The 12,725-nt window shown below is 41.4% G+C and overlaps 1 protein-coding gene across 3 annotated transcripts in view; it reads right to left on the bottom strand.

Annotated features, from left to right (window-relative positions):
- The window catches only part of LOC129712590 (alpha-1,6-mannosylglycoprotein 6-beta-N-acetylglucosaminyltransferase A-like), an 88,466-nt gene that overhangs the window by 33,049 nt on the left and 42,692 nt on the right, over positions 1-12,725 (bottom strand). For all 3 annotated transcript variants that reach the window (XM_055661143.1, XM_055661124.1, XM_055661133.1), the window contains exons 8-9: positions 12,214-12,375; positions 5,427-5,596 (exon numbers count right to left, since the gene is read on the bottom strand). In XM_055661143.1, coding sequence (XP_055517118.1) covers positions 5,427-5,596; positions 12,214-12,375 — 332 coding nt within the window. The remainder of the gene's footprint in view (positions 1-5,426; positions 5,597-12,213; positions 12,376-12,725) is intronic.

The following is a 12,725-nucleotide window of genomic DNA, read 5'->3' as shown; positions in this document are numbered from 1 at the left end:
TCTTCTATATCCCTTTTAACAAATTTGCATTCAAATCTTTACATATTCACAACAATATTTCTGCCACTACTGAATTGCTCAAGCTCTAACCGACTTCTATTTTGATTCTTTTATCAAAAGATATACACGCGTTGGTTAAAGCAAGGAATATGTGGGACAATATTGACCAGTGGATGCAGGATGATGCATGGGTAACTAGTGGGTGCCAGTAATGAGGATAGATATCAAAGGGAAAGGGGGATGTGAGAGTAATTGGGGAATGATAATTTAAGTGGTTCAGAAAGTTGACGAGCCTGTCTTGAATTATGCCAAGCATAAATATTGCACTTGGGTGCAGATAATCCTGGTTGGGAAGATCCAGTCTTCCTGAAAGTGCTGAAGGAAGGGCTGAGCATTGCCCACTAGAAGGTTTTAGACTTGGGAATAACTGCAAGATCGACCAACCCTGCAATAGCATCATGGGATGGGGAGATAGAGTGGAGGAGAGGGAAGAGGTGGCTGTGGTGAATGTAGCTGCTACGAGGACACAGAGAACTTGCGTTATAGGCCAGTAACTCGGACACTTAGCGAGGGACTGTTGCACTAGACATCAAAAGGCAAAGGATGTCGAGGCAAAGGGGTTAGGATGGAGAGATGGATCAGCCATGATTGAATGGCGGAGTAGACTTAATGTGGTGAATGGCCCAATTGTACTCCTATCACTTATGACCTTATGACATGATGTGCTACAGCAGTGGCCTCCCTGCCATGGCTGAAGGTGGTGCCCTAATAAGAGAGGAAAATGTGAATGGGCAGAATCCCCAGCCAAACGCACTCTTTCCGACGACCAGATCAACCAGATCATCGACCTAATGAGGACAGCATCCAGGTCAGATAAACAGCTGGCAGCAGCCCCCATAGCTAGGACTGGTCACCCACAGATGGACACAAGTTTTATTAAGGAGGTAGCAGCTCTACTAGCTGACCCATTGTGCCACCTTCCCAGTATATTTCTAGGTATGCCCAAATAATTTGGATAGTGTCCCGTGAATAGATATGCTGAGGGAGGTAGGTGCTGTTATAAACTCATGAAAAGGGAGACATAACATGGATAGATCAGGGACAACTAACTAACGTGTACAACCAATAGAATACACAAAACAGTGTGTATATTGCAGCAGCTCCACTTGTACGGACTGGGTATGTTACTTTGTCAGCAGTTCCCAGAAAGTGAATCAGTGGGCAGACAGGACAAAAAGAACAGCAGAAGAACAGCAGACGATAGAAACTGGTGGTGTAGAGAAAGAAGCTACTGAAGCCAATTTAATAAAATTATATCAAGGTGTGGGAGTAGAGGAGAAAGAGGGTGGTGAAAAGAGGGAGCAAAGGAGGAACCCAATGGTAGTTGGATTGGTGGTGAGGCAGGAAAAGCATGAAAGACCTTTGTTAATATCTTGAAATGTTTAGATACAGCACAACAGCAGCATAAAGAAATGTGGAATTCTTTGCCACAGAAGGCTGCGGAGGCCAAGTCAATTAAGGCAGCGATTGACAGATTCTTGATTAGTATGGGTGTCAGGGGTTATGGGGAGAACTTATTAATGAACACAAAGTGCTGGAGAAACCCAGCGGGTCAGGCAGCATCTCTGGAGAACATTCGGATCGGGACTTCTTCAGACTATCCATAGAAACATAGAAACATAGAAAATAGGTGCAGGAGGAGGCCATTCGGTCCTTCGAGCCAGCACCGCCATTCATTGTGATCATGGCTGATCGTCCCCTATCAATAACCCATGCCTGCCTTCTCCCCATATCCCTTGACTCCACTAGGCCCTAGAGCTCTATCTAACTCTCTCTTAAATCCATCCAGTGATTTGGCCTCCATTGCCCTCTGTGGCAGGGAATTCCATAAATTCACAACTCTCTGGGTGAAAAAGTCTTTTCTAACCTCAGCCTTAAATGACCTCCCGTTTATTCTAAGACTGTGGCCCCTGGTTGTGGACTCGCCCAACATTGGGAACATTTTTCCTGCATCTAGCTTGTCCAGTCCTTTTATAATGTTATATGTTTCTATAAGTATCCCCCTCATCATTCTAAACTCCAGTGACTACAAGCCTAGTCTTTTCAATCTTTCCTCATATGACAGTCCCGCCATCCCAGGGATCAATCTCGTGAACCTACGCTGCATTGCCTCAATCACAAGGATGTCCTTCCTCAAATTAGGAGACCAAAACTGTACACAATACTCCAGATGTGGTCTCACCAGAGCCCTATACAACTGCAGAATAACCTCTTTACTCCTATACTGAAATCCTCTTGTTATGAAGGCCAGCATTCCATTAGCTTTCTTCACTGCCTGCTGTACCTGCACGCCAACTTTCAGTGACCGGTGTACAAGGACACCCAGGTCTCGCTGTACCTCCCCCTTACCTAACCTAACCCCATTGAGATAATAATCTGCCCCCTTGTTTTTGCCGCCAAAGTGGATAACCTCGCATTCATCTATATTATACTGCATCTGACACGCATCTGCCCACTCACTCAACCTGTCCAGGTCACCCTGCAACCTTCTAACATCCTCTTCACAGTTCACACTGCCACCCAGCTTTGTGTCATCCGCAAACTTGCTAGTGTTGCTCCTAATTCCTTCTTCCAAATCATTAATATATATGGTAAACAATAATATATATTGGGCGGCCCCAACACCGAGCCTTGCGGCACTCCACTCGCCACTGCCTGCCATTCTGAAAAGGACCCGTTCACTCCTACTCTTTGCTTCCGGGTTCTCCAGAGTTGCTGCTTGACCATCACTTTGTGCTCTTTTGTGTAAATCAACCCCTGCAGCTCTTTGTTTCTGCAGTAGAGGAACATTGCTGATCATAAAGAGCAAGAGGGAGAGAAGGTAATTCTCCCGCAGCTGGGTGGTCAAGGTCGGGAGCAGCCTGAAAAGGCAGGGTCTGCTCCCAGTAGACAGGCCGCAGGTGGAGCAACTGATAAATGACACCGTGTCTGTATGCGGTCCTGGCACGGCAGCCAGCGGAAATGCTGAACTCATGCTAAACACTGCGACTCACCTTCTTCTCGCCCACACAGCTGACCAGAGGATCAGTCACCAACTAATAATCTCATTTCAGAGAATTAACTGATGAACACCAGCCTCCTACTTCCTCATTCTGACCATGAACGAGAAGGACAAGAATGCAAACACTGAAGACATGGAAAGAGTGCGACAGCAAACTGTAATGAGAGTGCAGAATTGTAACAGTATTTGTATTTGTAATGAAGGTTGGTTCTGGGAGCTAAATGTTTTGTAGAATAGACCAGATTAGAAAAGTATTCGAAAAATAGATGAGAAGGGATCTGAGTAATAGCAGAGGCATTAAATTCCACAATCATGATGACCAGGCAGACCAAGGCGAGGGAGAGAGGAGGAGACATTTGGATAGGCAGGGAATGGGGGGGGAATATGGATCATTTGCGGGCAAGGTGAGATTAGTTATCTTGGCATCATGTTCAGTACAGACATTGTGTTCCTGTGCTATACTGTTCTAGGTTCCGTGTTCTGCATATCTATGAGAAGATTATTGGGATCACTTTACACTACTGAAAACTGTTTCTGTAGAGATTGATACGATGGTAATTGGCTGGGTTAGATTCCATCCTCTCTTTGTATGGGTAGAATAGGCTTGAGCAATCTTCTGCATAGTCAGGGAGGATTGTCATAATTGTGCTGTCATAGCTTGGTCAGGAAGTCATTATTTCTGGTCTGTGGATTTTCAGAATAGCTGAGCCATTGTCAGCACTTGTTCCTGTGCCCTCATCTGGGCAAATAACCCTTTCCATCCACCAAACCACAGTACATACTGTACGTTTGGCATTTGAACACAGTCCATTTTCTAATCGGTAATTGTTGTGTAATTGTTCCATTACTGCACTTTGCAAACAAGATAATTTGAATATAAACAAAGGGTCTAGACTACAGAAGCAATCGAAAGAATAATTCATTCTTCATGTTTGTAACTTTTTAATTGAAAATTTAAAATCCAGTCTCTTGAAAACAAATGTAAATATTTGTAAATGTCTATCTAGACTCACACTTTGGGCCCACTGTCTGTATCATTAAGGAGACATTTTGAAATCACTCAAAAACTCCACACGGATGAATGGGTTCCTTTTCTCTGTGAAAGGTATTAGTAAATTGTTGAGTTACAACCAAAAGTTTAATTTGATGGCTGGAAACTTTTATGCAGCAAGTGACCATATGTTTCATAGCAAAAGGATTTGAGTATAGGAGCTGGGAGGTTCTACTGCAGTTGTACAGGGTCTTGGTGAGACCTCACCTGGAGTATTGCATACAGTTTTGGTCTCCTAATCTGAGCAAAGACGTTCTTGCCATAGAGGGAGTACAGAGAAGGTTCACCAGACTGATTCCTGGGATGTCAGGACTTTCATATGAAGAAAGACTGGATAGGCTCAGTTTGTACTCACTAGAATTTAGAAGATTGAGGGGGGATCTTATAGAAACTTACAAAATTCTTAAGGGTAGGTGCAGGAAGATTGTTCCTGATGTTGGGGAAGTCCAGAACAAGGGGTCATAGTTTAAGGATAAGGGGGAAATCTTTTAGGACCGAGATGAGGAAAACCTTTTTTCACACAGAGAGTGGTGAATCTCTGGAATTCTCTGCCGCAGAAGGTAGTTGAGGCCAGTTCATTGGCTATATTTAAGAGGGAGTTAGATGTGGCCCTTGCGGCTAAAGGGATCAGGGGGTATGGAGAGAAGGCAGGAACAGGATACTGAGTTGGATGATCAGCCATGATCATATTGAATGGCGGTGCAGGCTCGAAGGGCCGAATGGCCTACTCCTGCACCTATTTTCTATGTTTCTATGTTTGTATGTTCAATCTTCATTTTCACAGGGCAGTTTGCTGACGAGGAGAGCTAGTTACAAAATTATACAGAACTTTTACCTTCTGGGAACTTTTTGCTTCAGTAGGACAGTTAAATTACAGGAATAAAAAAAGGATTTCTCCCACAGAACACTTCCTAAATAAAATTATTATTCCCATTTAAAAAAAGTGCAAAACACAACAATCTTTTGTGTTAACTGATTTTCACAGATGCAAAATACACCTTTATGTTCACAGGTCCTTTCCGCTTACACAGAAAAATGTTAGCTTTCCCATAAATAGCAATATATTAAATGGTATCATAAACTATCTCCAGCTGAAATGAACAATCAGACATGAGCATTTCCCTCTCCCCGACCCTCAGTCTGAAGAAGGGTTTCAACCTGAATTGTACCCTACTCTTGTTCTCCAGAGGTGTTGCCTGACCCGCTGAGTTACTTCAGCATTTTGTGTCTGTAACCAGAGAAGAGTCTTATTCAGTTCCTGATGTTACTTCTCACTAAATGTACGAGTCAAGCAGCATATTGAGCACATCTTACCGTTTCAGCTCATCCACTGATGTAGAAAGTATGATGTTGTGACCAAGCAAGTACACGGAGGTTATCAGGTCACTCCATTGCACTAACTCCCCAAGCGGACCTCCTTTAAATACATTCTCAGCGATCTTAAATCCTGATTCCTTTGTCAAAAGACCTAAATGAAGTAAAATCTAACAGAGCAAATGAGAAAATTGTTATCACTTTTAATCAAGGAATTACAATTTAAAATATAGAAAATAATTGTGAAGCAGGCTGCGACTTAAATGTTACAATAAGTTCCTGAGGAGCATTAATCACAGTGCCCTCCATAATGTTTGGGACAAAGACCCATCATTTATTTATTTGCCTCTGTACTCCACAATTTGAGATTTGTAATAGAAAAAAAATCACATGTGGTTAACGTGCACATTGTCAGAGTTTAATAAAGGCCATTTTTATACATTTTGGTTTCACCATGTAGAAATTACAGCAGTGTTTATGCTTGGTCTGACTGTAGGCCATTGGAACTTTGTGCCAGCAGCTCTAACTGCCGTGTCTCCGTGTTGCCCTTGAGGGTGGAGACTTAAGCATTTCCAACTCCAATTTCATTTTTTTCATTTCTGTCTTAAGTGGCTAATATCTTCAACATGAGACAGCAATCCTTGGTTCAAAATGTACAAGAATTACTGGGTTTAAGCAAACATTGGATGAGGTTGACTGCCAAGCACAATGACTGAATAGCTTATGGAAAAAGATAGAGTAAACAGTTTGGTAAGCTGTAGACTGATGCCAATGTCAATTGAGTTCTTAAGAAAGATGATGAGAAATAAATAGGCATGATTTTTTTTCCATTAGAATCTGTAGGCGACCTTGCCCTTGGGTGTTCAGATTCCAGTATAACTTTGTTGCTTATTTTGAATGCCCTCCCCTACAAATTGAAGGCTGGATCTAAAAAATCATGTTTCATATGATTTTGTTGCTGAAATTTATTGAACCTAAAATGTCCCTTCACAAAATAAAAAGTTTTATCTTTTTCCTTGGTGGAAACTTGGCTTTATAGGAATCCACTGTTTTAATATCCGAGTCCGGGCAGGAGTGTACACTGGAATGAAGAAGTTGTCCAGTTGAGAGATTGAAAGGGTAGCACAACACTTACAGAAATGGATACAATTCTGAGACCGTTTGACAGGGGTGATGCTGGGAGCCTATTGGCCTGGCTGGTTATTCCTGAACTAGGGATTGTTATCAGAAGAAAGGCCTCAGCTCATGGGATTTAAATTATTTTAAAAACTACATCCTGCAGCATTACTTCTTCTTGTCGTGTTGTTACACTTTTCCAAGCCACTGCATAACGCAGGCTCTGGCACATAGGTTGAAGACCTTGAGATCTTCTGCTTTGCACGGCTCCGGGAGGAGGGGGCAGGTAAGTAAGTAAGTGCTTTACACAGAAGAAATTAGATTTCCATACATCCATGTAAAATAAAAAATAAAAAAGACAAAGTAACCTTGTAAACCTACGCTGCAGTCCCACAATAGCAAGAATGTCCTTCCTCAAATTAGGGGACCAAAACTGCACACAATACTCCAGGTGTGGTCTCACTAGGGCTCTGTACAACTGCAGAAGGACCTCTTTGCTCCTATATTAGATGTACAAGGACCCCCATATCCAGTTGTACCTCCCCTTTTCCCAACTTGACGCCATTTAGATAGTAATCTGCCTTCCTGTTTTTGCTACCAAAGTGGATAACCTCACATTTATCCGCATTAAACTTCATCTGCCATGCATCTGCCCAATCACCCAACCTGTCCAAGTCACCCTGCATTCTCATAGCATCCTGCTCACTGTTCACACTGCCACCCAGTTTTGTGTCATCTGCAAATTTGCTGATATTACTTTGAATTCCGTCATCCAAATCATTGATGTATATTGTAAATAGCTGCAGTCCCAGCACCGAGCCTTGCGGTACCCCACTAGTCACTGCCTGCCATTCTGAAAGGGACCCATTAATCCCTACTCTTTGTTTCCTGTCTGCCAACCACTTCTCTATTCATGTCAGCACTCTACCCCCAATACCATGTGCCCTAATTTTGCCGACTAATCTCCTATGTGGGACCTTATCAAATGCCTTCTGAAAGTTTAAGTACACTACATCCACTGGCTCTCCCTTGTCCATTTTCCTAGTTACATCTTCGAAAAATTCCAGAAGATTAGTCAAGCATGATTTCCCCTTCGTAAATCCATGCTGACTCAGACCGATCCTGTTACTGCTATCCAAATGTCCCAATGTGGTCGGTGGTGTAAATGTTGAAAAGCCGAGGGGCAAGAACATTGTCTTGAGGAAGCCCATTCTTTTGTTTGCGCCATCTGCTGTGATTACCCCTGAGGTCGACAAAGAAGTGTCTATTCTCCAGCATGTTTTGGATCAGAGCTGTCAGATTTGCATTCTTTGTGATCTTGGATAGCTTTTGCATGGTTGACTGTATCATAAGCCGCTGACAGGTCAACAAAAGCGGCACCAATAATAAGTCCTTTCTCGTATCCATCCTCAATGTATTGGGTCAGATTCAGGAGCTGGCTTGTGCAGGATTTTTCAGGTCTGATGCCTGCTTGTTCAGGAATAACCTGCTGGTCCGTGATGGGGCCCAGGCGATTCAAGATTAGCCTCTCAAATAATTTGTATGTGTGACAGAGCAGGGAGATGGGTCGGAAGTTCTTGGGGTCGGCTGGATCTGTTCCAGGCTTCAGTATAGCCACTATCTTTGTTCGTCTCCATATCTTTGGTAGCCTGTTGGTTCTGAGACAACTGTTGAATAGGTCAAGAAGCCACATTTTGGCGGCTGGTTCTAGGTGTTTGACTTGTTCAACATAGAATGTCATCAAGTCCTTTGTCGTTCTTCATTACTTTGATGCCAATGATTACTGATGCTCTGTTACTGATAATTGGGCTTGTGCTCCAAGTTTAGCTGTCACTTTATTTCAGGGTGGAGCAAGCTGAAGGGGCAATATGGCTTGTTTTTTTATTCCTATAGTCTCACAATCTTGCATGTACATCTTTCATGGATTAGATTAAATTACTGGTTAGCAGTTGAGGATAGCAGAAACCAACTTCCCCAGGTTTTGGAATCAGAGGAGTTAGAGTTGCTTTACAGTGGATTTGCATAGTATGCAGGGAGGGCTATGGATTGATATGGATATAATTTTGTTCAGTTTGGCAACTCCTCCTCTCCTTCCATAATGTACTATGAACAAATTAGGGCAAACAACTGCAAGTACTTAAAAGGTGCTATTTTGCATTTAACCACACATCTTATTATTTTGGTTATTCAAATTCTAAGTTATCTTACAACAACATAACTTAATGAAAAATAGACACTTCAAAAAAAGCCACAGCCAAGAGACTGATTTTTCCTTTGGAATACTCTAGAAGTTTTATGAAGTTTCTACCATACCAAACTTCATACAGACATCTTCAACACCTCGCTGAACCAGGCTGTCGTCCCATCATGTTTCAAGACTGCCACCATCATACCAGTGCCAAAAAAATTCGCAATAACACATCTCAACGATTACAGCCCTGCAGCACTCACTTCCATAATGATGAAGTGCTTCGAGAGGCTGGTCAGGGATCATATTATTTCCAGACTCCCCTCCACACTGGACCCATACCAGTTTGCTTACAGGCCAAACTGCTCCACAGAGGATGCTATATCCTCCGTACTCCATCTGAGCCTGGAACATCTAGAGGAGAAGAACACTTATGTGCGAATGTACACAAAAAAGCTGGAGAAACTCAGCGGGTGCAGCAGCATCTATGGAGCGAAGGAAATAGGCAACGTTTCTCCAGCTTTTTTGTGTACCTTCAATTTTCCAGCATCTGCAGTTCCTTCTTAAACACTTATGTGCAAATGTTGTGCGTGGACTTCAGTTCAGCGTTCAACACAATCATCCCTCAGCACCTGATAAGCACCTGATAAGCAAACTGGGTCAATTGGGCCTCAGCACCCCCGTGTGTAACTGGCTACTGGACTTCCTCACTGCAGACCCCAGTCAGTGCGGGTTGGAAACAACACCTCTAACATCATCTCTCTGAGCACCGGCTCCCCTCACGGCTGCGTCCTGAGTCCACTGCTGTTTACCCGGATGACCCACGACTGCTGTACCAGGTTTAGTACAAACCACATCATGAAGTACTCAGATGACACAACAGTGGTGGGTCTTATCCGGGATGACAATGAACTGGCTTACAGGGAGGAGGTGAAACAACTGGTGGACTGGTGCAATACGAACAGTTTGATCCTGAATGTCGGAAAAACAAAGGAGGTCATCGTCGACTTCAGGAAAACCGGCACAGTCACACACCACTACACATTAATGACAGCGATGTGGAGTTGGTCAGTAGCACTAGGTTCCTGGGGGTGCGGATCACGAACAGTCTAATCTGGTCAAATAACATCGCATCACTAGTTAAGAGAGCGCAGCAGCGTTTGCACTTTCTGTGCCGGATGAGAAGAGCTCACCTTCCCCATCCCGTCTTCACCACTTTCTACAGGGGCACCATAGAGAGTATTCTGACCAGCTGCATCTCTGTCTGGTTTGGGGACTGTAAAGCCTCCGACTGGAAGTCCGTGCAGAGAGTGGTGAGGACGGCTGAAATAATATCGGGACTTCTCTCCCCTCAATCGGGGACATTGCGTGCAAACGTTGCTTGTCTAAGGCCAGCAGTATTATAAAGGACCCCACACATCTCCATCATGGACTGTTCACTCTGCTGCCCTCGGGCAAAAGATATCGTAGCATAAGGAGCAGAACGGCCAGGTTTTGCAACAGCTTCTTCCCATGCGCCATGAGACTGAATGCCATGTAATGGGCCGCCACCATTATCTATTTTATTTTTTTATCCATTTTATCTTTTTATCCATTTTATCTATTTTACCCTTCTGTTTATTTTAGTGTTGCACGGGGAGCCAAATGCAACGGAATTTCATTTAGAATTGCATATATCGATGTATTTCTAAATGACAATAAAGTTTTGATTGATTGATTGATTGATTGATTGACTGGCAAAATGATTTGTCAGATCAGAGCAATCCACGCAATACAAAATATAATCAATACTATTTATCATTCACTTTTTTCATGACAAAATTTTATATGCAAAATATTCAGCTAATTTCTGACGGGTCTGAATCATATATTTCTGAATATTTGATTAATATTCTTCCCCTGCATGATGTATACTATATAATCCTGAAACCAGATTACCAGACAAAACTCTCACAAGGATAAATATGTCAGCCTGCTGCCAGCCATTTCTCTGGCAACATGATCGGAAAGTTGCAGGACAGCCAAGAGGTTCATTAAAGAATAACAAAGGAACAAATAATGAATAACATACTAAACGTTTGTTGCAAGTCATGTTATTTCAATGATTTCTACTAGTGAATTTCATCATTTTATGCAAATATTAAGCGTGATTCTGTTTTTGCACGTGCCATGCTATTTTACAGATTTACAACTTTCTAGTAATTTCCAAATTCCAGCAAATTAAAAACAAATAAGTAATAGTCAAATTAGGCAGTGATTTTGGCACCTATTTTTTTTGGTAATATTTGGCAAGTCTTATAATGATGATAATAGCATCCAAATTCTCAATAACCTCACGTACATTTAATTCAGGAACTATGGAACTCCTAAAAAAACTTTCAAAACAAGTAAAGTATTTGGATTTTGAATATTCATTGCCTGATAAGTGTCACTAATAACGCATTTCATGTAAAAAAAATAGTGAGGTTGGTGGTACATGATTATTCATTCATAAATGCTCCAGAAACTGCAGGCTTCAATGATAAATGTATGGTTGACTGAAAGGATCCTGAAGCTGCAAACAGATTTACACCACTCCATTGTTGGCTTCAACAAATGACAATTGAAATACATTGTGAGACATAACATAGTCGTACATGTAGAGTATATGTAAAGTATATGTAAAGTATATGTCATGTACATGCACACAACGTCAGAAAGTTAAGTCATCCATTTCAGTAAATGTGCTCTTAACATGTTCGCTTAATTACTGCCAGGCCAAGCTGAATAAATGCTTTACTGATTAAAAAACACCAACACCACAATTAAATAAATAATATAAATATAAGGGTTATCTTTATCAATATCACAGTAATTCATTTAAATGCACCAGTTAGAAGAAAAGCTGGGATTCATGTACCAGGAATCATCAGCTTATGGTTAGTGTTAATCTGCGGAAAATCAACTAATTCTAGACATCTTGCTGAATCTTGAAGTTTGAAAATTAAGACATAACATTAAAAAAAATCTCTTAAGCAGTGCTGATGGTATGTTGCCTGACTTGATACACAGTATGTTAATAATCAATATTTCTCTGGTCTTTTGATTACACCACAATGGAGGGCATTTCTCCTCTACTAGATCATTGTTAAATAAAATATCCAATATTGTCACAATAATAACCCCTACCTAAACAACAATTTTGCAGAAATCAGATTCTGTAACTTTTGACCACAAAAATGTATTAGCAGAGTGTTTACTGACATGGTTGATCGTACCAGATATATTTCTCTCTCTCTTTGGAATTCACTGGAAAATGTGGGCACTTTAAGAAAACTTACCAATAGATGTGTCAATTATATACTTTGCATTTACAATTGTTTGTTGTTTATGCAGCTAGTGCAATTGTGATTTAGCCAACAAATCTGAACTCAATTGGTCTTTAATTCAGTTTAACAAATAATTTTACAAAATTTAAGAAAACATCTTGATAGTCTTTAATACCTTTTTCTGTGGTCGATTTTCCAAATTGTGTTTTTTAGCCAATGCTTTCACAGCGGTTATCCATTTCTCCTTCATCCTCTCTATCCTCAGTTTTATCCATGCAAGTTCTTCGTGTTCAGCCAGTACTGCTAGCAAACCATCCAGGCTGGTTAAAATCTTGGCCTGACAACAAAAACAATATTCATAGATGTGAACCAACAATGTTAAAAAACTGCTACAATGCCAGATGGAAGATTATTAATGAAAATGTAGTGGTTCCTAGCAACATTGCAGATGTTAACCAAATGTTCCCTGATGCAAATTTCAATTGTGCATTAGATGGAACCAAAACTATTGCAGTGCTCAAAACTGCCCTAAATAAAAAGAGCATCTTGCATTCATGGGCATTGTTCAATGTCCAACAAGACTGGGGTAATCCATCTGTTCAAGAATAGGTTACCAATGTGCGCTGAACTTAGTTCAAAATATATTTCTTCAATATTTCCCAAGAGAGTTTAACATGTTTGATAAGA

The sequence above is a fragment of the Leucoraja erinacea genome, chromosome 2 (assembly GCF_028641065.1).
Source record: "Leucoraja erinacea ecotype New England chromosome 2, Leri_hhj_1, whole genome shotgun sequence".
NCBI lineage: Eukaryota > Metazoa > Chordata > Chondrichthyes > Rajiformes > Rajidae > Leucoraja > Leucoraja erinaceus.
This window is presented reverse-complemented; position numbering and strand designations above follow the sequence as displayed.